General features: G+C 41.2%; 2 protein-coding genes across 7 annotated transcripts in view; one reads left to right on the top strand and one right to left on the bottom strand.

The window, feature by feature from the left end:
• The first annotated feature begins 286 nt into the window (after nt 1–286).
• Nucleotides 287–13,663, top strand: LOC110508188 (double-stranded RNA-specific editase B2-like). The gene is made up of 10 exons (XM_036967121.1): nt 287–308; nt 1,332–1,605; nt 1,705–2,548; nt 6,882–7,005; nt 10,008–10,176; nt 11,035–11,186; nt 11,360–11,528; nt 11,641–11,822; nt 12,467–12,645; nt 13,289–13,663. Exons 1-10 carry the CDS (start codon nt 287–289, stop codon nt 13,574–13,576), a joined length of 2,403 nt encoding a protein of 800 aa, XP_036823016.1. The 3' UTR covers nt 13,577–13,663.
• Nucleotides 13,664–22,577: 8,914 nt separating this feature from the next.
• Nucleotides 22,578–25,861, bottom strand: part of LOC110508774 (WD repeat-containing protein 37) — a 35,958-nt gene continuing 32,674 nt past the window's right edge. For 5 of the 6 annotated variants that reach the window (XM_036967046.1, XM_036967047.1, XM_036967045.1 and 2 more), the window contains one exon: nt 22,578–25,823. The gene's annotated coding sequence lies outside the window, so the exon portion shown is untranslated. The remainder of the gene's footprint in view (nt 25,824–25,861) is intronic. The other variant, XR_005040296.1, reaches the window with a different exon arrangement.

Raw genomic sequence — 25,861 nt, 5'->3', positions numbered from 1 at the left:
TGATGGTAGCTACAACAGTCACCAATGTTATCCATCTACAGAAGTTAAAAGAATTTGAGAACATTCCAGATGCAATATTATAATACACATCAACATAATACATATATTGTACATATATTGTACATACAATATAAGTACATACAATATAAGTAATATACAATATAAGTGCATACAATATAAGTACAGTGGACCATGGACCCCTTTTTTTTACCACCTTGTGCTTTTAACTTGAAAATTCATTTTGTTCAACTATTGGTCACTAAGGTGACCCACAATTGTCATCAGCATGCGATTCTTCCTTCTATCTGGTAAGATAACACATCTGCTCAAAAGAAGTGTGAGCAGATTGACAGTTCTGTGTCTATTAACAAAGCATAATTGATAAAACAAACAAATAAACTGCTTGGTTGTCCATACAATCTGCAAACATTTAGGAGACAACTAGGCTACATAAAACTAGATAGATTGGCTGATTTGTCTTAAGGGATTCCATTAATGGGACACAGCCCCTGTGTGTAATCCTCTGGTCTTATTGGCCACACCTTTCAATTACTCCAGTTGGCTCTAAACCTGTGTTTTGTTTTCTCTCTATCCCTTCAGCCAGCATAAATCTAATTCAGGTTTACACATTAAGTTTGCAATTATTACCATAAAAGTTTTTCAGTCCATTTCATAACTTTTATTGTATTTTTTTCTGGAAGTAATATTTGGGGTCTGAATATATGGAGCTCGACATAGATCATACAGTAGAGGTATTTCATATGTACATTATATGAATCTATATCTAATTCTCTTCCATCATGACAACAACTATTTTGGAGATGACATAATGGTGCTGTAATCCACTCTTATGTGGGTTAACAAACTGTATCTGGGGTTTTGTCGTGCTTTGTGTGAATTCCCCAGTAACTGCTCGTCTCTGTTGTGTTTCAGAGAGAACAAGCACGTGGTCATCTTTCATCAGCCCCATGAAGTTTAGAGACATTGGGACAACAACATCAAGAGACCGTGGAGACACTTCAAGTCAATTATTTATATATTTCCCTTTCCATGCTATTCACTCACACCACATTTCAATCAGAGTAGCACACCAGAAATGTATCAGTTTATAAATTCTTAAAGCTTTAACAAGAGAAAGGTATTGTGATTCATTTGAAAACAGCATCACATTTTGTAAAAGCAGAATATTTCAGGTCATCCCATCCCTGTAACCTTTTGCTAAGCTCTCCCATATCCTGTAGTTTACTTTTCTTGAAAATCTCATCAACCAAATGTGACAAGTCATAAAGGTTTCCTCAACTATGTTTCTTCTGGACTTGATTCGGGAACAGGTACCAGCAGTGTTGAGGTGAAGGAGAACCGCGACAGCAGAAACCAAGTGGACTATTCCACCATACTACAACCTGGACATCATACATCATCAGCTCTTTGCACTGACATCTCCAAAAGAAAGACGACAGTGGACTGTACCCTGGTACCTACACATCATACACCAGCTCTTAACACTGACATCTCCAGAGGGCTCTCCAGGACCACTGCTCTACAGAGGAAGCAGCCATTGGTGGAAGGAAAAGACAGGCTTCTCTACGAACTCCAGTTGATTTGTAAGAGGACTGCCCATTGTCTCACGTCAGATAGCGCCACGACTCCGTCTGCACGGTGGGTTGGGGGACGAGCGTCGCATGGGAGTGATGCCACCTGTCAGAAGACAATGATGACTTCCTGGTCTGGCACAAAGAAGAATGCCCTGGTGCATTTGAATGAGCTGAGACCAGGTCTACAGTATGAGATAGTGTCTCAGACAGGGCCAGTTCACGCCCCTGTGTTTGCTGTAGGAGTAGAGGTCAACGGACTCAGGTTCGAGGGCCGAGGCCCCACCAAGAAGAAGGCTAAGATGAGGGCAGCAGAGCTGGCTCTTAGGTCCTTCATCCAGTTCCCCAACGCCCATCAGGCTCACATCACCATGGGAAACCTCAACTTCATCAACACCACAGCACCAGCAGACTTCACCTCAGATCAGGCTGATCTCGTCCCCGACACGCTCTTCAAGGAGTTTCAGCCAGAAGCACAGGAAGACCAAATCCTTAATCACAGAACAGGGGGAAAGGAGTTGCAGTTTGAGGAACCACCAGCACAAGGACAACTCTACAGAGCAGCGAAAAAAGGACAGGAGTTGCTCTCCAGTATCTGTAACCATGGGAGATTAGTGCGCCTGACCCTTGACCTGATGTCCTCAGCCAATCAGAAGAGGCAGAGGATCGGTTCCTCTATCGTTGGGGAACTGAGGCCCGTGGCTCTGCTCAATGAGTTAATGCCAGGCTTGAGGTACGTCTGCCTGACAGAGAGAAAGAAAGGCAGGCCGATCAGGAGCTTTGTGATGGCAGTACGGGTGGATGGAAGGGTATTTGAGGGCTGTGGGCGCAGTAAGAGGCTGGCTAAAGCTTCAGCAGCAGCCTCAGCCCTACAGGACTTGTTTAACATCAGTCTGGGTCCTGAGAGGAGCATCAGAAATACTGCCAGCTGGGCCAAGAGCGCACAGCTACCTCAGGTGAGTACCATTACGAACTTAAAGGGATACTTCGGGAGGCCCATTATCTACTTCCCCAGAGTCAGATTAACTAGTAGATACCCATAGACTTCCTGTCATTGCTCTTACTTCCTTCATACTGGATGTAGAGACATAAAAATGATATCCACAAGTTCATCTGACTCTGGGGAAGTAGATAAGGGTTCTGAGCTGGAAGGGAAATTCTACTGTTTTATATTGCTATGGGAAGATAGAATTGTTAATCTTGCAATCGGTGTCAAGCCTGTGTATTCAATTTTGACTGATATTCAGTATTTTCTAAAACAAAGATAATGTTGAGATACAGTGTTTAAATTTGCTGTAAATTGGATATAACAATCACAGTGCATTACATTTTCTATTATTGCTTTCATTCACATCCTCCTTGAAGTGCTCAGGTTGAACAGGGTTTTTGGACATATCCAGTCCTTTGTCTCTATTGCTGCAGTATGAGCATCCATCCCATCTTTTAAATGGTCCTACTGAATCTGTCTGAGGTGCTCTGACTGCCACCAAATGTAGTGTATCGTATCAATATGCCTTCCATGTCCAGGAGCCTAAGGACTAACAATGTCCTGTCCTGCATGCCCAACCACAGCAGCTAAACAACCCTGTTATGTCTGTCTGTCCTCAGAAAATCTTTTGCTGCTATGCACACATAACAAATACAATAGTATACTATGGTATAAATACTATAGTATTCACCATAGTGTTTTTGCAGACTTTACTGTAATATTCACTGTAGTGTTTTTGCGGCCTAAAATCTGCAGAAAGACTACAGTGAATACTATAGTATTTACTGTAGTATACTGTAGTATTTACGGTTAACTATAGTATAAATACTATAGTAAAAGAACTGTAGTATATACTAAAGTAATTAATGTGGTGTTTTTGCGGATTGCAGTATACATTAGTATTTACTGTAGTGTTTTTGCTGAATGTAATTTAGTGTAGTATTTAATGTGGTGTTTTTACAGACATTACTGTAGTATTTACTGTAGTGTTTTTGCTGAATGTAATTTAGTGTAGTATTTAATGTGGTGTTTTTACAGACATTACTGTAGTATTTACTGTAGTGTTTTTGCTGAATGTAATTTAGTGTAGTATTTAATGTGGTGTTTTTACAGACATTACTGTAGTATTTACTGTAGTGTTTTTGCTGAATGTAATTTAGTGTAGTATTTAATGTGGTGTTTTTACAGACATTACTGTAGTATTTACTATAGTGTTTTTGTTTTATTATCTTTAACATAGAAGTGGAGGATTTCTCCTTGAGGATACTCAAAAAGCTAATTTTCCTAAACCTGTGTTTTTGCAGACATTACTGTAGTATTTACTAGTGTTTTGGCCAAGATACACTTACTACAGTGTTTTTGCAGATAATACTGTAGTATTCTACTACTACAACATTCTGTAGTAAGTACTACACATGATCGAGGGATACTTCAGTGTGTACTACAGTGTATTACAGAATTCTATACTAAACTGTAGTATTTTTTGATCTGGGTGCTTCAGAATGTAAGACGATTTGTCCCAGAAGTTTAGTTCCATGAGTCTGACATGTCAATGGAAAGGAAGGCAAGCTTTACCATGATGGAGAGGTTGTCCACAAGACATAGGCTCTTGTTTGGCTACTAGCAGACAAACTGGCTCTATCTCAAATAGTCTTTCCTTGATTCCTTGTATCCTATCTCCTCATCTCCTTCTCAAACGTATTGGAGGAGAAGATCTAAAATCACTCCCTTCTGAACTTCTTCTCCAATTCGAGAAGGAGGTGAGGAGAGAGGATGCAAGGAATTGAAGAAAAATGAATTAGAAATCAAATCAAACTTTATTTGTCACATGCGCCGAATACAACAAGTGTAGCCTTTACCGTGAAATGCTTACTTACAAGCCCTTAACCAACAGTGCAGTTCAAGAAGGAGAAAATATTTACCAAGTAGACTAAAATAAAAAAGTAATTATAAAAAGTAACACAATAAGAATAATGATGCTATACACAGGGGGTACCGGTACCGAGTCAGTGTGCAGGGGTTCAGGCTAGTTGATGTAATCTGTACATGTAGGTGGGGGCGAAGGGACTATGCATAGGTAACAAACAAACAACGAGTAGCAGCAGTGTACAAAAGGGGGGGGTCAATGTAAATTGTCCGGTGGCGATTTTATGAATTGTTCAGCAGTCTAATGGCTTGGGGGTAGAAGCTGTTGAGGAGCCTTTTGGTCCTAGACTTGGCGCTCCGGTACCGCTTGCCGTGCGGTAGCAGAGAAAACAGTCTATAACTTGGGTGACTGGAGTCTCTGACAATTTTATGGGCTTTCCTCTGACACCGCCTATTATATAGGTCCTGGATGGCAGGGAGCTCGGCCCCAGTGAAGTACTGGGCCGTTGGCGCTAACCTCTGTAGCGCCTTACGGTCAGATGCCGAGCAGTTGCCATACCAGGCAGTGATGTAACCGTTCAGGATTGCATCACCTGTTTTTTTGGACACATCCTGGGTTTTTCATCAGACGAATCCCTAGCCCTCCAAAAAGTGCCTCAAAGTCAGGCATCTAGCTAGACACCTTAATGAACATTATCATCACAGCCTATTAGTGATCAAGGAGGAGCCCCAGACTGAAGGAGATTGAAATTAAGAGCGGAGGAGGTGTGAAGAGCATATTAATCTGACAGATAATTATTTAACACGCTCATTATGCATCATTACACATGACCTTGTGCATCCCCATTTAGACAACATATTTCCTTTCCATTCATCTCTCCAAGCTTGATATCAGGGGATGGGTGGGATGATAACTTGAATTATTATGTATTGTATGAATTATGTAAATAAAGTGGATGTGTTAGCCTATTAATTATTATTGTTAATCAACTAGCTTCTAAATATTGTCAATATCTCATTATTCTGAGATATACTTACCATATAATGCTCATGTAATACTGTATGTCCAGTATGTCTCCCGAGTGGCACAGCGGTCTAAGGCACTGCATCTCAGTCACTACAGTCCCTGGTTCGAATCCAGGCTGCATCACATCTGGCTGTAATTGAGAGTCCCATAGGGCAGGGCATTATTGGCCCAGCATCGTCTAGGGTAGGCCATCATTGTAAGTAAGAATTTGTTCTTAACTGACTTGCCTAGTTAAATAAAGGTAAAAAATATATATATAGGAAATAGGTTACCATTTAGGATGAACCCTGTGACAGTGCTTTCAATAAATCTGACAGAGGTTTCTTCTTTGTCAACTCTCCCTGAGACATCTTTTTTTATTCACCATTTAGTTAACTAGGTAAGTCAGTTAATTAAGGACCCACCCCTTCTTTTCAATTTTTGCCTAAAATGACATACCCAAATGTAACTGCCTGTAGCTCAGGCCCTGAAGCAAGGATATGCATATTCTTGATACCATTTGAAAGGAAACACATTGAAGTTTGTGGAAATGTGAAAGGTATGTAGGATAATATAACACATTAGATCTGGTAAAAGATAATACAAAGGGAAATGAAACCGTTCTTTTGTATTTTTTTTGTACCATCATCTTTGAAATGCACGAGAAAGGCTATAATGTATTATTCCAGCCCAGGTGCAATTTCGATTTTGGCCAATAGATGGCAGCAGTGTTTGTGCAAAGTTTTAGACTGATCCATTGAAATATTGCATTTCTGTTCAAAATTGTGTATCAAGACTGCCTAAATGCGCCTAATTTGTTTATTAATAACTTTTCAAGTTCAAAATTGTGCACTCTCCTCAAACAATAGCATAGTATTATTTCACTGTAATTGCTACTGTAAATTGAACAGTGCAGTTAGATTAACAAGAATTTAAGCTTTCTGCCAATATCAGATATGTCTATGTCCTGGGAAATGTTCTTGTTACTTACAACCTCATGCTAATTGCATTAGTCTACGTTAGCTCAACCTTCCCGTGGAGGACCTACCAATCCTGAAGAAGATTTATTAAGAACAAATTCTTATTTACAATGACGGACTAGCCCAGATGAAGCTGGGCCAATCGTGCGCCGCCCAATCACAGTCGGATGTGATTCAGCCTGGATTCAAACCAGGAACTGTAGTGTCACCTCTTGCACTGAGTTGCAGTGCCTTAGATCACTGCACCACTTGGGAGCCCCTATATAATGCACTACATTTGACCAGAGCCCATATGGGATAATGTCAACTATTATCTGGTTGTTTTGGTAGGTAAATGTTTGTTTGATCCACTCTGTGGATGTTTATGTTTATGTGGATGTGAAAATAGATGTTATCTTGGCCGCTGTCTGTCTGATTTGACAGTGATCCATCCACTTGTGTGATAACAGTGCTTTGCAGAGTATATCTTCCACTTGGTGAGAGAGAAACACAGTGAGCTGGCTGACTGTTGCTGCACTCCCTCCCAGTCGCACAGGCGTCACAAAGTACTGGCAGGCATCGTAATGACCAGAGGTAGGCTATGGACTGTGTTCAAATGGCACCCTATTCCCTATATATACAGTTGCAGTCAAAAGTTTGGACACACCTATTCAGTCCACCTATTTTCATTATTTTTACTATTTTATACATTGTAGAATAATAGTGAAAACATCATAACTTTGAAATAACAAATATGGAATCATGTAGTAACCAAAAAAGTGTTAAATAAATCAAAATATATTTTATATTTGAGATTCTTCAAAGTAGCCACCCTTTGCCTTGATGACAGCTTTGCACACTCTTGGCGTTCTCTCAACCAGCTTCATAAGGTTGTCACCTGGAATGCATTTCTATTAACAGGTGTGCCTTGTTTAAAGGTAATTTGTGGAATTTCTTTCCTTCTTAATACGTTTGAGCCAATCAGTTGTGTTGTGACAAGGTATGGGTGATATACAGAAGATAGCCCTATTTGGTAAAAGACCAAGTCCATATTATGGCAAGAACTAGAGGTTGACCGATTAATCGGAATGGCCGATTAATTAGGGCCGATTTCAAGTTTTCATAACAATCGGAAATCTGTATTTTTGGACACCGATTTGGCCCAAACATTTTTTACACCTTTATTTAATCTTTATTTAACTAGGCAAGTCAGTTAAGAACACATTCTTATTTTCAATGACGGCCTAGGAACAGTGGGTTAACTGCCTGTTCAGGGGCAGAACAACAGATTTTTACCTTGTCAGCTCGGGGATTCAATCTTGCAACCTTACGGTTAACTAGTCCAACGCTCTAACCACATGCTTTACATTGCACTCCATGAGGAGCCTGCCTGTTATGCAAATGCATTAAGAAGCCAAGGTAAGTTAATCGGTATCGGCTTTATTTGGCCCTCCAATAATCGGTATCGGCGTTGAAAAGTCATAATCGGTCGACCTCTAGCAAGAACAGCTCAAATAAGCAAAGACAAATGACTGTCCATCATTACTTTAAGACATGAAGGTCAGTCAATGCAAAAAATGTAAAGAACTTAGAAAGTATATTCAAGTGCAGTCACAAAAACTATCAACTGCTATGACGAAACTGGCTCTCATGAGGACCGCCACAGGAAAGGAAGTCCCAGAGTTACTTCTGCTGCAGAGAATAAGTTCATTAGAGTTAATTGCAACTCAGATTGCAGCCCAAATAAATGCTTCACATAGTTCAAGTAACAGACACATCAACTGTTTAGAGGAGACTGCGTGAATCAGGCCTTCATGGTCGAATTGCTGCAAAGAAACCACTACTAAAGGACACCAATAATAAGAAGAGACAGACTTGCTTGGGCCAAGAACCACGAGCAATGGACATTAGACCAGTGAAAATCTGTCCTTTAGTCTGATGTGTCCAAATTTGAGATTTTTGTTTCCAACCGCCGTGTCTTTGTGAGACGCAGAGTAGGTGAACGGATGATCTCCGCATGTGTGGTTTCCACAGTGAAGTATGGAGGAGGAGGTGTGATGGTGTGGGGGTGCTTTGCTGGTGACACTGTCAGTGATTCATTTAGAATACTAGCATGCTAACACAGCATTCTGCAGCGATATGCCATCCCATATGGTTTGCGTGGGACTATCATTCGTTTTTCAACAGGACAATGACCCAACACACCTCCAGGCTGTGTAAGGGATATTTGACCAAAAAGGAGGGTGATGGAGTACTGCATCAGATGACCAGTCACCCGACCTCAACCCAATTGAGATGGTTTGGGATTAGTTGAACCGCAGAGTGAAGGAAAAGCAGCCAACAAGTGCTCAGCATATGTGGGAACCCTTTCAAGACTACTGGAAAAGCATTCCAGATTAGGCTGGTTAAAAGAATTTCAAGAGTGTGCAAAGAAAGATGTTGTCAAGGCAAAGGGTGGCTACTTTGAAGAATCTCAAATATAAAATATATTTTGATTTGTTTAACACTTTTTTAGTCACTACATGATTCCATATGTGTTATTTCATAGTTTTGATGTCTTCACTATTATTCCACAATGTAGAAAATAGTAAAAATAAAGAAAAACCCTGCGCAGGTTTGTCCAAACTTTTGACTGGTACTGTATAATGCACTACTTTTAACCAGAGCCAATTTGGGATGCAACCATGATGACACATTTCATTGACTTTTAATATGGTAGTAAAATATTCAACAAGTCCAATTTTCAAATGGTGCATCTCTCCCTATACAACTGTAGATACCAGCAGAAGTCGTAAATTAATCAAAAGACTCTGAATATAGGTCTGTAGAGAGCACAGTAAGCCAGTCAACTGGGAGTGCACATAAGAGACTTCAGTTGAAGCCAGCATGGGAAACTCTCATTCAAAAACATTAGAGCTCCCCGGATCTAATAGAATACCTAAAAACGAGAGCGTGGGCACAACCATAAATTAGAATGAATTACTTTCTATTCATTATATTTCTATGGGCACCGTGCTTCCCAGGTATTGCTGCCCCAAAGGGCAGTGGTTCCAATAGGAATCCCTGCCAGCTCATTCATATAGAATTCCTCACAGGAAAATAAGCAGTTGCTCAGCTTGCTCTGCAACACAAGATGCAGCTTTATACCACTACCATTAATGAGATAAGACTGTCATTACGTCTTTGTAAATATTTCATGAGGTGCTGTAACAAGACAACAATATAGTAGGAGACTGGTGCATTATGTTCTGTACTGTTAAGAGTCATTTCTTATTCAGAAGCCATTTATTTTGCCATCTTAGTCTATTACAGTAATATTTTAATTAGATGAAGTTCTTTGTAGAGAGAGCCAAATTACGGTAACTGATATTCAAAAAGACAAGAGTTCCCAAATGTCACCCTATTTGATTCCCTATGTAGTGCACTACTTTTGACCAGGCCCCATAGGGTCCAAATAAGTAAAACACAAAAACAGTGCACTATATAGGGAATTGGGTATCATTTAGATACTCACAAATCTATTGCATAGGTGTACTGTGCTGATTTTTGTTTGTTGTTGGCTAGTAAGAGGACCTTTTGTCTCCTATTATGGTCAGGTTTTGATCTGAGGCGTGCCCAGGTGGTGTCTTTGGGGACAGGGACCAAGTGTATCAGTGGAGAGTGTGTCAGTGACCAGGGATGGGCGGTTAATGACTGCCATGCTGAGGTCACCACCAGGAGGGCTTTCCTCCGCTTCCTCTATGCCCAACTGGAGCTTTTCCTCTGGTAATATACTGTATACATACTGTCTGTCATACACTGTATCTGTACACAAGGGTTGCATTCAAACTAGCACCCTATTTCCTATGTTGTGCACTACTTTTGATTAGGGCCCTGGGCTCTGGTTAAAAGTAGTGCACTATAAAGGGAATAGGGTGTAATTTGGGATGCAATCAAGGCCTTAGCCCTGAGGATGAAGTTGAAGAATCTTTGCTTTTGTACCTTTGAATTGAAGTTACAAGTGAACAATGTAATATCAGCTATTACCTATCTGCGCTGATGTTTTGGTGCCATTTTAAAAAGTATTCCCACCAACGTCAAGTGCACAAGGATGATTGAAGTAGAGAAATGTTGAACGTAAAAATCCCTTTTAATCTCAAAATATCTTAATTTGGGTGATTAGGCGACACACAGGGGCGTCATTTCAGCTAAACCTAGGGTACGACAAAGTGACAAGGGCGCTGAGGGGGGGTGAGCCAAAGCCATTTACTACAGTCATCTTTACGTGTGAACTGTTTTGAGAAAAAGTTGCGCTGTTCCCTGCGAGATTCCCTAAAAATACCCCACTTCAATCCAGCTACGAAGAAGTTGTGAGTTCCGTTCTCTGCAGCAGAGTCGCATTTTCCAAATGACTAACAGCCTCTCCTCTCGCTCCCGGGCGTCCGCATGGTCCTAAAATCAGCCCCTATTTCCGCTAAATTGCATTTGCCTTTCAATCAGGATTGCAATGATTTTAGTAGCCTATTTTAAATTGTTGGTGTTGAGCTAGGCTATTATACCCAATTAAGGCCCCTGGCTATACGTTACCACTTCTTAAAAAGTTCATACTCAAAATGATCATAACAACATCATTTCCTTGTTTAGCAACCGGCCAGGCAGTTTGGAGCAGTCGATTTTTGTGCGAGACAAAGAGTCAGTATACAGACTGAGAGACGGTATTCTGTTCCATATGTATGTGAGTTCATCGCCCTGTGGGGACGCACGCCTCAACTGTCCCTACGAGATCACAGCTACACGTAAGAAATATTGACATTTGTTAGTTGATTTTATTTCATTCATACTCACAGTCAACAAGACTGAATTATGCGGAATGCACAGTTACATTAAGACCATACTTTAAAATGCTCCACCTGTCTGTACTGTGCTTTGTAGAGAAACTTAGCATTATATCAATTGTCTCCTCTCCCAGACCAGAGCGGGTATAGATTTGTGAGGAAGTTGCGCTGCCATCTGAGGATGAAGATGGAAGGTGGTGAGGGTACACTTCCTGTCAGCGTACTGAGAGCCAATCAGAAATGGGACAGGAGGTTGCCGAGGGAAGCTCCCGTAACCATGTCCTGCACAGATAAAATTGCCAGGTGAGCTCCAGATAGACAGTGAGAACGTTCCCACTGATTCACAAAAGTATAACATACTGTATAAAAGGGGGCTAGTCTGCTTGGTCTCTAGCCTCATTGTTTGTGTCTCCAGGTGGAATATTCTAGGTCTCCAGGGCTCTCTCCTATCTCACCTGGTGGAGCCGGTGTACCTCCACAGCCTCACAGTGGGCAGCCTGTGCCACACGGGTCACCTGGGAAGGACCATGGCACGACGCATGGGCCACATCGCCCCTCTGCCCTCGTCCTATAGACGCAACAGGCTACTGCTCGGCTGTAAGTCACGCCCCCTGCCCTCGTCCTATAGGGGCGGCAGGTAGCCTAGTGGTTAGAGCATTGGACCAGTAACCGAAAGGTTGCAAGATCGAATACCCGCGCTGACAGTGTAAAAATGTCATCCTGCCCCTGAACAAGGCAGTTAACCCACTGGCCATCATTGAAAATAAGAATTTGTTCTTAACTGACTTGCCAAGTTAAGTAAAACTAAACACAATAGACTGCAAGTCATCCCCCTGCCCTCGTCCTATAGACACAATAGACTGCTCCTTGGCTGTAAGATACACCCCCCTGCCCTCGTCCTAAAGACACAACAGGCTTTTCCTCGGCTGTAAGTCACCCAGATATAAGAGGTTGCTTCAGATATTTAGGTTCACGTTACATATCCATGAGTCAGTTCATTTGGCAGAAGACTACTTAGTGTTAGAGACTTGACAAAGATAAATGTTAGGAGGAGGTCTGGTGGAGATGTTCCCTACCAGGACAAACAGCCTGTTCTTCCAGACACTTTTCATGGTCCGGTCTCTTCCTCTAACGTTTTGCCTCTATTCTGGCATCTGAATAGGCATGTTAAGTACGTACCTGCCCCTCCTCTCGGGTCTCACCGAGTCCTGACCCCAGTCTGGTCTCTGTGTGCTCTCCAGGCCTCAGCAGCAGTGAGGGTCGGCAGCCAGGGAAGTCCCCCAGCTTCAGTGTGAACTGGAGTGCTGGAGATGGAGAGCTGGAGGTGGTGGATGTCTCCACAGGCAGGAAAGACTCAGGGACACCATCCAGACTCTGCAAGAGATCCTTCTTCACTCGCTGGGAGAGACTACACCACCAGGTTAGTTATGCATAGTGAAGCTGTAGATTGCTTCCCAATTGGCACCCTATTCCCTGCATAGTTGACTATTAGGGTAGTTTGACACATGTACAGTATGTATTGGATAAAGGTATTAACAAATTATTTGCTTACTGCAGATAGTAGAAAAGATCAATCTTCATTAAAATGCAGATGTGATCCATCTTTCTGTGTCCAGCTAATGCTAATTATTATGACAATGTTTTTAAAGTACAGTTTCATTTCCATCGTGAAATTAAATATGTATGTGGCAGCGCGTTCCACTGTTCCAAATGGCAGCGGTTAAATTTTGATGACATTACAGAGTCATAATTATTTAGAAAAGCATTTGAGTAGCTTCCCACAGAAAGGCTTCCTGCACTCAGTATCACATGCAAGAATACACACAGTCATCTAAAAATCCATCCTGGCTGTAGTCCATTAAATATGTTTTTGTAGAGAGGGAGAGAGACAGAGCAATAGGGAATATAAAGCAAAGTCCACAGAATGTTAATTTGTTTGGTGAAATTTAAATGGAGGAGATAGCCCAGCTGTTGAAGTTTGCAGTTTATGTTGGCTCATTAGTTTTTATTCTGTCTGGGTGGTGTATTTTATTAACCCTTTCTTACTGTCTCCATCTACTCAGCTTAGCAGTCCAGGAGGAGTATTGGATGCAGAGGAGGCCCATTTTCTTATGTCAAATAGCACAAAGACTCTGTCTGCACGGTCGGTTGAGGGAAGAGTATCGCCTAGGAGTGACGCCACCTGTCGGAAGAAAATGGAGGAGGCCATGAAGACGTACTGTGGAGCTAAGATGGCAGCAGGGGCCTACCAGAGAGCCAGGCAGAAGTTTGTCGTCTCGCTGCAGGAGGCAGGTCTGGGCATCTGGAACAGGAAACCACCAGAACAGGAGCATTTCCAGAGCAGGGTGTGAGGGGCTCTCCAGTCCAGGGAATTTTCTTTAGCCAAATTCCCTCACACACACACACACGCACGCACGCACGCGCACGCGCACACACACACACACACACACACACTGTTCCAATTATGGTAACTATGAGGTTGTAAAATACAATGTCACCACGATAGGAACAGCACATACAGTGCCTTCGGGAAAGTGTTCAGACCCCCGAGACAGGATTGTATCGAGGTACAGATCTGGGGAAGGGCACCAAAAAATTCTGTAGCATTGAAGGTCCCCAAGAACACAGCGGCCTCCATCATTCTTAAATGAAAGTAGTTTGGAACCACCAAGACTGGGGGAGAAGGGCCTTGATCAGGGAGGTGACCAAGAACCCAATGGTCAACCTGACAGAGCTCTAGAGTTCCTCTGTGGAGATGGGAGAACCTTCCAGAAGGACAAACATCTCTGCAGCACTCCACCAATCAAGACTTTATGGTAGAGTGGCTTGACAAAAGCCAACCCTCAGTATAAAGGCACATGACAGCCCGCTTGGAGTTTGCCAAAAGGCACCTAAAGACTCAAAAACAAGATTCTCTGGTCTGATGAAACCAAGATTGAACACTTTGGCCTGAATACCAAGCGTCATGTCTGGAGGAAACCTGGCACCATCCCTATGGTGAAGATTGGTGGTGGCAGCATCATGCTGTGGGGGTGTTTTTCAGTGGCAGGGACATGGAGACTAGTCAGGATCGAGGCAAAGATGAATGGAGCAAAGTACAGAGAGATCCTTAATGAAAACCTGCTCCAGAGCCCTCAGGTCCTCAGACTGGGGCGAAGGTTCACCTTCCAACCGGACAACGACCCTAAGCACACAGCCAAGACAACGCAGGAGTGGTTTCGGGACAAGTCTCTGAATGTCCTTGAGTGGCCCAGCCAGAGCCCGGACTTGAACCCCATCGAACATCTCTGGAGAGACCTGAAAATAGCTGTGCAGCGACGTTCCCCATCCAACCTGACAGAGCTTGAGAGGATCTGCAGATAGGAATGGGAGAAAATCCCCAAACACTGGTGTGCCAAGTGTCATGACTGTCCTGTGAGGATCACAATGGATCAGATCAGCTTGGCAATGGCTGACAATAACCAGACCTTCTCTCACCCGCAGAGGGGAGGAGGGAACTGGTGTGGGAGTTTTGACACCTCCACACCCGGTCGTAAATTTAAGTAGAAGAAGACCTTCTTTCTCCCCCTTTAGTGTCGACCAAAGGAATGTCTTTGTGTCACAGTCTGTTCCCGCTGAAACTCTAACACGGTCAAACGTGGATAATGGAACAATTTTTCTAACATAACAATGTGGGGAATGGTCAGTGGGGAACTATGGAAAACCAATGTAATATTGGTTTACATTTTGTGATGTCATTAAAAAACTGTATGGATGAAATACTATAACTTGGAAAGTATGTCCTCTTTATCTGTCAAGGTTTCATCCAATACATTGTGCATTTGATATGGTCAGCGACTTCAATGAGTTCCAATGTTTTTTCATCCAACTTGGTCATTGTGTTCATTAATTGGATCGTCTTTGGTCTGCAGCATTTGGACTAGAACATTACTGCTTTGAGGGTTGTTCATCAAAACCGCATGCATATTATCAAGTTGCAAGACCCTGTTTGTAGATAAATCGTCCGATTGATCTAGTTTTGCGTGGACTTCATTGTATTTAGTTTAGGCTAAATTGAGTTGTTCCTGTAGAAGACGATTTTGTTGAAGAGTTTGTGCTCGTCCGTCGTCATAAGTTTTTGTCATTACTTTTATTTGTTCAGTTTTCAAACGCAGTTCCACGGCTAGCAGTATTGTTCCCTTTTCTGCTTTTGTCATTAGTTTCCCGGTTCTCTCCAGCTGTCCCTTCATGTCAGCCGTTTCCTGTGCTTCTGCTGTGCACTGCGGTACTGGACAGATGTCAATCTCTGCTGGCGGCCATACATCAGGGATAAACTGGAGAGAACCTTTACAGGGCCTGTGTCTGATGATCTATTTGGGAGGGCGTCTGTCGCAATTTCTGCTGTTTTCTTGCGTATGTCATAGTTTGGGTTTATATCGCTGCTGAGGTCAGCGATCAATCTATCTATGGGTGAGGGTTCACTGGGGGGGTGGGGGGGGATGAGTCGTTGGAAGCTGCAAAAATGATTTTTATCTATCAGCAATGTGGGGGTTGGACGACAATGAATTTGCAAAAGCAAATTTTATTTATTAAGCAATGTTAATGATTAATCATACCTGATTAACCTGAAAGCGTTCATGTATCTAGGTTAATGTGGAAAAGTTTAAAATGTCTCATTGGTTGGAACAAATTAATTTGGTCCTTATCCAAATGATCAACCTGGTAAAATGTTTGTTTGGCAATTTAACTTCCTTGTTAAATCGAATGAGACAATGATATCCAATCAGTTGAAATTGGTTGGACATTATATAAGCGTAACCAGTTGTTACAAATGTGAGAAGACATTGGCCCTCGCATTGGAATTCTTTTTTTAAAAAAGTACTGTCAATTTTTCGCCACAATGGGTCACTCACCCCTAAAATCTGAACTCACAAGGGATTCCAGCAGAGGCAGGACTTCTGTCCCCCAAGGCGCAGGATTTCGCTGTGAACAAAGGGAAATGGCTGCTTCCTCTTTGTTAGCTTAACATCTAATGCAAAGCTAGCCGTCCTTGTACAAGAATGTTAACTTCCAAGCACACACAGGGTCCCCTTCAATACGGGACCTGGGGTTTACTTACGACGACTCATCTTCAACACAATCAGCATTTGGTGCTAGCGATGTTATTGGAACATGTGATAACATAAATAAATATTAGCTGTGTATACTCACGCTTCTGAAGCCCGAAAGACAGATATAATACTCCACTTTGGCCAAACGAATATATCCTTAATTGGCCGGCCCATATGTCTGGCTCTAGGAATTAATACTCCACCTTCTACACTGATCCTTACTCAGTATGCAACACCGGAGGCAATCTTTCTAGTATCTTGGTCAAAAGGAATCACAGTCCCCCCTTAACGATAATCCTGCCTACGGCTCCAATGGTGTATAACGTAATCTGCTACACAATTCATATAGACTGAATTCAACAACAAGGCCTAATTGTGTTTTAGATTCCTCGCACAGGGGCTCCAATATGTTGTGCCTTTACTTTCATTAATCTGATGATTTATTTAATCCACTAACTATGTTTAATTGTTACCCAATTAAATGAATCATGTAACTCATTAGGAATTTGGGGCACCACAGAAGAGGTTGTTTAAAGAGTTACCATCTCCCGAATTAAAAACTATAAGGTATATATCTATTTCATCGATAAACAGTCATAATATTAATCATTTCCTCTTACCATATCATCATTCTGAATAGTTGTAACCTCCTGCATCTCCAAAAAACCCAGCCTTGCTCATGATTCATTACTACACCAATTGGTTAATTATTTATTTACTAGCTAACTAAAATGAGAGATCAGGATAACATACACACATAATACATGAGACAAAGGTCCCTAATGGACTTTTACAATATGGTGGCTTTCCTCACCACGACATGGAGAGGGAGATAGAGATAGAAAAATACACATTATTCTCACATTAATCATATTGTTTGCATACGAACCAACGCTCGTTTGGAATAAGAAATCATTCATGTATTTACATATGGGTGTCTTTGTCCGTCATGTAGTCCTGAACAGAACTACAGAGTTCACTCTTCCATTCGCTTCTGAAGCTGCTTATTTGATGATAAGTTGGTTCCAGTGGGGTGAGGAGAATAGCGTACGGTGATTTGAGACTCATAGTAGGATGGGATGGTTTGAAGAGTTTGAGATATTTGACTCAGGACAGCTAATCAGCTGTACAAATGATTGTCTGAGAGGGGAGTTTCCTTTCTTCTTCCTCCTCGTGTTGATTATTCAGGATTCAGACCACTATGTGCTGCAGCTCTTCGTCTCTCTGGTCTAAAGGAAGGTGGGTTTATTTCTTCACCTCGTGTTGAGGTTCAAAGTTCCAACCATTTCAAAAATGTAGCTACCGCTCCACACTTTTGTGGTCTAATGTTAATTTCGTTACCAAGGCTTTTTGGGCACTCTTGCCAAAGGGGATGTCTCCATCAGTCTGACACGCTCTCTGACCTCACTTAGGGCGTGGCTACTTACTTATGCATAGTTTATAGGAGAAAGACAATCTTATACCTTGTATATCTTAACAAAAAATACTTTCATAATTTGTCATATTATATGCACAACGTATTGGATGGAAACTTGACAGATAAAGGGGATATACGGTGCCTTGCGAAAGTATTCGGCCCCCTTGAACTTTGCAACCTTTTGCCACATTTCAGGCTTCAAACAAAGATATAAAACTGTATTTTTTTGTGAAAAATCAACAACAAGTGGGACACAATCATGAAGTGGAACGACATTTATTGGATATTTCAAACTTTTTTAACAAATCAAAAACTGAAAAATTGGGCATGCAAAATTATTCAGCCCCTTTACTTTCAGTACAGCAAACTCTCCAGAAGTTCAGTGAGGATCTCTGAAAGATCCAATGTTGACCTAAATGACTAATGATGATAAATACAATCCACCTGTGTGTAATCAAGTCTCCGTATAAATGCACCTGCACCGTGATAGTCTCAGAGGTCCGTCAAAAGCGCAGAGAGCATCATGAAGAACAAGGAACACACCAGGCAGGTCCGAGATACTGTTGTGAAGAAGTTTAAAGCCGTATTTGGATACAAAAAGATTTCCCAAGCTTTAAACATCCCAAGGAGCACTGTGCAAGCGATAATATTGAAATGGAAGGAGTATCAGACCACTGCAAATCTACCAAGACCTGGCCGTCCCTCTAAACTTTCAGCTCATACAAGGAGAAGACTGATCAGAGATGCAGCCAAGAGGCCCATGATCACTCTGGATGAACTGCAGAGATCATCAGCTGAGGTGGGAGACTCTGTCCATAGGACCAAACATCTGGAAGAAGGTGCTCTGGTCAGATGAAACCAAAATTGAACTTTTTGGCAACAATGCAAAACGTTATGTTTGGCGTAAAAGCAACACAGCTCATCACCCTGAACACTGTCAAACATGGTGGGGGCAGCATCATGGTTTGGGCCTGCTTTTCTTCAGCAGGGACAGGGAAGATGGTTAAAATTGATGGGAAGATGGATGGAGCCAAATACAGGACCATTCTGGAAGAAAACCTGATGGAGTCTGCAAAAGACCTGAGACTGGGACGGAGATGTCTTCCAACAAGACAATGATCCAAAACATAAAGCAAAATCTACAATGGAATGGTTAAAAAATAAACATATCCAGGTGTTAGAATGGCCAAGTCAAAGTCCAGACCTGAATCCAATCGAGAATCTGTGGAAAGAACTGAAAACTGCCGTTCACAAATGCTCTCCATCCAACCTCACTGAGCTCGAGCTGTTTTGCAAGGAGGAATGGGAAAAAAATTTCAGTCTCTCGATGTGCAAAACTGATAGAGACATACCCCAAGCGACTTACAGCTGTAATCGCAGCAAAAGGTGGCGCTACAAAGTATTAACTTAAGGGGGCTGAATAATTTTGCACGCCCAATTTTTCAGTTTTTGATTTGTTAAAAAAGTTTGAAATATCCAATAAATGTCGTTCCACTTCATGATTGTGTCCCACTTGTTGTTGATTCTTCACAAAGAAATACAGTTTTATATCTTTATGTTTGAAGCCTGAAATGTGGCAAAAGGTCGCAAAGTTCAAGAGGGCCGAATACTTTCGCAAGGCACTGTACTTTCCAAGTTACAGTATTTCATCCATACAGTTTTTAATGACATCACAAAATGAAAACCAATATTACATTAGTTTTCCATAGTTCCCCACTGACCATTCCCCACATTATGTTAGAAATATTGTTATATTATCCATGTTTGACCGTGTTAGAGTTTCAGCGGGGACAGTCTGTGAAACAAAGACATTCCTTGGGTTGACACTAAAGAGGGAGAAAGAAAGTCTTCTTCTACTTAAATTTATGACCGGTTGTGAAGGTGTCAAAACTCCTACACCAGTTCCCTCTTCCCCTCTGCGGGTGAGAGACGGTCTGGTTATTGTCAACCATTGCCAAACTGATCTGATCCATTGTGATCCTTACAGGACAAGCTTGTAGTGTCATACGAAAGAAGAATCAATGCTGTAATCACTGCCACATGTGCTTCAATAAAGTACTGTTTTTTCTTTATTTTGACTATTTTCTACATTGTAGAATAATAGTAAAGACAGTTAAACAAATTAAGAAACATTTTATATTTTAGATTCTTCAAATTAGCCACCCTTTGCCTTGGCATTCTCTCAACAAGCTTCACCTGGAACGCTTTTCAAACAGTCTTGAAGGAGTTCCCACATATGCTGAGCACTTGTTGGCTGCATTTCCTTCAGTCTGCAGTCCAACTCATCCCAAATCATCTCAATTGGGTTGAGGTCAGGTGATTGTGGAGGCCAGGTCATCTGATGCAGCACTCCATCACTCTCCTTCTTGGTCAAATAGCCTTACACAGCCTGGAGGTGTGTTGGGTCATTGTCCTGTTGAAAACCATTGATATTGAGACTAAGCACAAACCAGATGGGATGGCGTATCACTGCAGATTACTGTGGTAGGCATGCTAGTTAAGTGTGCCTTGAATTCTAAATAAATCACTGACAGTGTCACCAGCAAAGCACCCCCACGCCATCACACCTCCTCCTCCAAAATGACAGATTTCCACTGGTCTAATGTCCATTGCTCGTGTTTCTTGGCCCAAGTAAGTCTCTTCTTCTTATTGCCGTCCTTTAGTAGTAGTTTCTTTGCAGCAATTCGACTATGAAGGCCTGATTCACGCAGTCTCCTCTGAACAGTTGTTGTTGAGATGTGTCTGTTATTTGAACTCTGTGAAGCAATTTCTGAGGCTGGTAACTCTAATGAACTTATCCTCTGCAGCAGAGGTAATTCTGGGTCTTCCTTTCCTGTGGCGGTCTGTTTTTGCTTTGTCATTGTGGGGTATTGCGTGTAGATTGATGAGGGAAAAAAGGCTGTAACATAACAAAACGTGGAAAAAGTCAAGGAGTCTGAATACTTTCCGAAGGCACTGTAAAGTGCACATACAGACACTTTATATTATTTATCTTATCTTGATTGAATACCGCATTGTTGCAAAAGAGCTTTGCGAGTAAGCATTTCACTGTACTGTTCACACCTGTTGTATCCTGTGTACATGACAAATAAACATAGAAACTTGAAACACATGTATGTTGTGAGTGTGAGGGAATTTGGCTAGAGAAAATTGTCTGGATTGCTTCTGTGCACTCTGACTTATCCATAACGAATATGTAGTCCTGAGGGTATACTATAAAGCAGGATCAATGAGTTAGCTAGCTAACTCCGAGAAACAACCAGAAATAACTATTGATATTCTGATTCAATAAGAAAGCTAAACTTCTGTGTGTTTTTGATTGTTGAGTCAATTAAGCCATGCCAATTTCATAATTTCACATTGTGCAAATGTGATAACACATAGACAAAACCTATGCCCCCTTTGATATAAGGATTCACTTTAAAAACAGTCTAGAAGGGAGGTAGGTAGATGTGATGGGAAGTGACTAGAGTGTGAAGATATACAACTAGGCAACCATTTATGGCCTGCAACATCAGGAATTTCTGTCATCAATATATCATGATTATTATATTAGCTGCCCCTTAATAATATTGAACGTTTGGAAGTGCTAGACCACCCTGGGGACCGAGATCTCTGCAATAAGCTTTTACGTATCTGAGGGTTTTTCTTGTACCAGATAAACAAAAAGCTAGCAGTGTGTTGGCCTCTCCCGAGCCAGTTGGTGAGTTGCAGCGATGAGACAAGATCGTAACTGGATATTTTTTATTTTACCTTTATTTAACTAGGCAAGTCAGTTAAAAACAAATTCTTCTTTTCAATGACGGCCTAAGGACAGTGGGTTAACTGCCTTGTTCAGGGGCACAACGAAAGATTTTTACCTTGTCAGCTCGGGGATTCGATCTGGCAACCTTTCGGTTACTAGTCCAACGCTCGCACTAGGCTACCCTGCCGCCCCATCACAAAATTGCAGAGAAAAATATGGTAAAATTACAAGTTATTTCAGAATATTTAAGTAAATTAGCTGGCTAACTCCTTGATCCTGCTTTGTAGTATACATACCCCTCCACTTCTATTTCCTCCACTGTGCAGTCATATACAGTAACAATACAGAAGCCCAAAGATTAACCTGTTTTCCTTTTAGCAATCCTTCACCTACACCTGTTGAGTTACTCACTTAAGCTCCCCTTTTGTAGTCTCCTTCCATTGAATACCATTTATCCTTTCAAACATTCAGTCAAGTATTTCTTTGTAATTTTTTGAGAAATTAACATTGTAGTACTGGGGAGCAAGTAAGCTACAGAATGTGAATCTGGCCCTGAGAAACATGAGAGCAGGGACATCTAGTGGCTCAAAGAGAACATTGCAGGTTCTGAGATTATAACAATATTAAAATAGTTTTTTGCGGACAGTTTTGACAGTAATTTACTCTCGTTATATTTTCCCTCTGTTACAATTGCACACATACACCTATAAACACATAGCAAATTAAATGTTATATTCATGTATTTCCTCTTTCCACAAGCAGTCGTATTGTTTGATATTTATTTCCACACAAAACAGACAACACCATCTCACAGACTAAAATAATTAAATGCTAACAGTAATGCAGAAGTACTTTCAATCTAGATCATTGAATGTGAAATGTAAAAGAGTAATTTATATTTTTATTAAAGTGAGTCAATTGGCAATTTTAGAATAATCTACTTGGTCTTTGTCTGTTTTCTGACAACTGGGTGATAAAAGACAATTAATTAAACAATTAATTTAACACTATCCTCATATCGCAGCACCAAAGTAATGGTCAGCCCTGCAAGACTCGAAGCAAGGCTGAACTACGACAAAGAAGAGGACACAATTCTGAGGGAATGAAACAGCACAACATTTTATTTGATTTCACAAGCTGCTGTTCCTTATGAATAGCCACCATGCGCGCACGCACGCACACACACAGCTAAACTGTTTCATGTTATGAGATGTGTACTAGTGGAGCTCCTCTTGTTAAAATGAACCTATTTTACCACATAAAATATAATTAGGTAGGTAACCACAGTTTTACTAAAGCTTTTACACTGTTGATTTCTACTGCTAAGTGTGTATGATGTAATGAGAGTATGCGTCTCAAATTGCACCTTATTCCCTTTGTAACGCATTACATACAGAATAGGGTGCCATTTGGGAAACAAGCAAGCACTGTACTCCATTGAAATGAACACCAGGACCACATTTACATGAACAGCTGATAAAACCATGAGACTGAAATGTAAATAAATCCATGAAGAAAGTGATGATAAACATCGTCAACTAGCTATGCATGGTGGCTCAGGAGGTCAGGTAGTCTGAGTGGCAGTCTGTTTGTGCTACCATGCCAACTCCTTTTCATTCATTGTCATGCCAAACGGGCAATGAAGTTGGCAAGCGCACAAACAGATCTGGCACCAGGCTAGACTTCACATTCACAGGCCATACTTCTTTGATATTTCAAACAAATTTGTTTCACTTAAATCACGGATTACAATCCTGGACAGCTACGGTCCAAGAGACATCTCTTATTATACCAACCCATGTAACAGATTACTATAGTCACTTAATCAATGCCTCTAGTACTACATCATGTGGTATTAGTCATGCATAGAACTGCACAACCACATCTGCAGTAGCCTATTTTCAGTGCCAATCTGTTTGTGCCATCATGCCAACTCTTTGTCACTTACAGTAGTGTCATGTTTGGCTTGACAATGACCAATGGAGTTGGTAAGAGCACAAATGGATGTGGGACCAGGCTAGGAGTAATCTCTAAGACATCCCTGATGTAAACGGTACATGAGAAAGACTACATGCAAACCACTATAGATTAAAACAATACTTCAGCCAATGAAACCAAAGAGATCCAACTGATTTTAACTGCACAGGATGAAGAACTAGTGGAAATGAAAAGATCACCTCAAAGTTAAAAGGATAATAAAATATGCAGCAAGAATACACCATTAAGCCAAAAAGGCCCCTTTGAATAGAGATGATTACATTTAATTTTCCCCAGATGTGAAATTTATTGTGGAAGGAAAGTTACGCTCACTTAGAACCGTGGGCCTACACCTGGAACCACTATATTTCATCACAATAACGATTCCATAATGGGATAAAAGATGTTCAACGTGACTTCTTGTATAAATATCAATAGTTAATATGTTGTTACAAGTTAGCAAAACACAAAGCATATCTAAGTCTCTAAAGAAGCATTTACGATTGCAATAAAGCTGGCTTGCCTCATGAGATACAGATGCATCATTTTGTATCATTTGTCTGCGTAAAAGCAGGAATGTAACCAAGTCAACTGTGCTGCCTGCCAAGTGACTCTCACAGACAATTACACTCAAAATGTTTTCAAGTCAAACATTCATTCTCTTTCTCTAAAAAACAGACACAGCTACTTTATGACATCACACTTACCTCAAACACATAATAATCTCTTCTTCTTTTAGTTTTCTATGCAGAAATTAACGCCATGATCACTGAGCACACCAAGCATGTTACAGCTATTGCATTAGAACGCTCTTAGAGATCCCCACTTACTTACGCAAGGAAGTACCACGTGGTAACAAGTTACTGACCTATATATCCCTGTAACAGGTTCAATACTGACTAATTCTAAGAAACACTTCACATGTTATTATTGTTTGTAAACTCTACAGCAATTTCATGACGTCTTACTTTCTAAGACTAATTTATGATTATTACACACGAATGAAGTGCCTATTAAAATGGTGAAGACGATCAACCTCAACCTGAATGAAGTGCCTATTAAAATGGTGAAGACGATCAACCTCAACCTGAATGAAGTGCCTATTAAAATGGTGAAGACGATCAACCTCAACCTGAATGAAGTGCCTATTAAAATGGTGAAGACGATCAACCTCAACCTGAATGAAGTGCCTATTAAAATGGTGAAGACGATCAACCTCAACCTGAATGAAGTGCCTATTAAAATGGTGAAGACGATCAACCTCAACCTGAATGAAGTGCCTATTAAAATGGTGAAGACGATCAACCTCAACCTGAATGAAGTGCCTATTAAAATGGTGAAGACGATCAACCTCAACCTGAATGAAGTGCCTATTAAAATGGTGAAGACGATCAACCTCAACCTGAATGAAGTGCCTATTAAAATGGTGAAGACGATCAACCTCAACCTGAATGAAGTGCCTATTAAAATGGTGAAGACGATCAACCTCAACCTCTAAACATGGGGTGTTTACACAATTTAATCCACTGGTACAACATACTGTCTAGGACTCAAGAGTAGGATTCTGTCAAGTCTGTACAAAAGCTGCAATGGTATTTAGGCTAAAACAGTTTAACAACAAATAAAATTGTAACAGCTATTGGTTCTAAAAGGTGCATGACAGAGCCACTTGAACACTGTACTGTAGCAGCTCTGCATGTTCCTTATTCAGTGCTCAGTTGATCACCAATAGATGGTCAAAGTATGGCTCTGCCGAAATGGCACAGAGATATGCAGTAAACCTTGACAAAGTATGGCTCTGCTGAAATGGCACAGAGATATGCAGTAGCTTGGCTAGCTGTACTTCTGAGCGGTTAAGGTGGGTTCGAAAGCAGATGTGTGGCATTTCAGTACTAACACAAGTCTCCATGAAATGCTGCTCATTATCAACGAGGCTACACCATCAAAAAGGTGCCTGACCTATTCTGAACTGAAAATTAGGGTGACTACAAAATCCCCCCCGTACCTTCTTTATGTCAGTGCTATTTATCTTCAGAAGGAAAGTCATGAATAAACTGATCAAAACAAGTCCAACAACAAAGCAGAGAGTAGTCCTTTACATTTTCTGTACATACATGGGCAAGTTTGAAAACCACCACACACCATCACACATGTATGTAGTACGGTATGTATATTCAAACTATGCAGACCAGACTGTGACCACATTTGGAGTGTGAGAAGAACATGAATACTTGACACAGAGAGAGAGTGGTCCTCAATCGATCTTCTCCCCTCCCTGCCTGAGGGTGGTGGCATCTGACTGAACTGACCAGGGATCAGCTCTTAACATGGGGTTCAGTGAGCAGATGGGCCAGGCGGATGACTCAGGGCTGACACACAAGAAAACAATAGGATGACATTTACATTT

Source organism: Oncorhynchus mykiss, chromosome 28 (genome assembly GCF_013265735.2).
Source record: "Oncorhynchus mykiss isolate Arlee chromosome 28, USDA_OmykA_1.1, whole genome shotgun sequence".
NCBI lineage: Eukaryota > Metazoa > Chordata > Actinopteri > Salmoniformes > Salmonidae > Oncorhynchus > Oncorhynchus mykiss.
Note: the sequence above shows the minus strand (reverse complement) of the source record. Positions and strands in the feature narration are given on the sequence as shown.

Bases quoted from the DNA above. Each gene is read 5' to 3' on its own strand.
- LOC110508188 (XM_036967121.1), top strand. From the start codon at position 287: ATGCGATTCTTCCTTCTATCTG. The intron at 1,606-1,704 runs TAAGAGGACTGC...TGCCACCTGTCA, and splicing joins TACGAACTCCAGTTGATTTG to GAAGACAATGATGACTTCCT. The intron at 11,823-12,466 runs GTAAGTCACGCC...TGTGCTCTCCAG, and splicing joins CAACAGGCTACTGCTCGGCT to GCCTCAGCAGCAGTGAGGGT.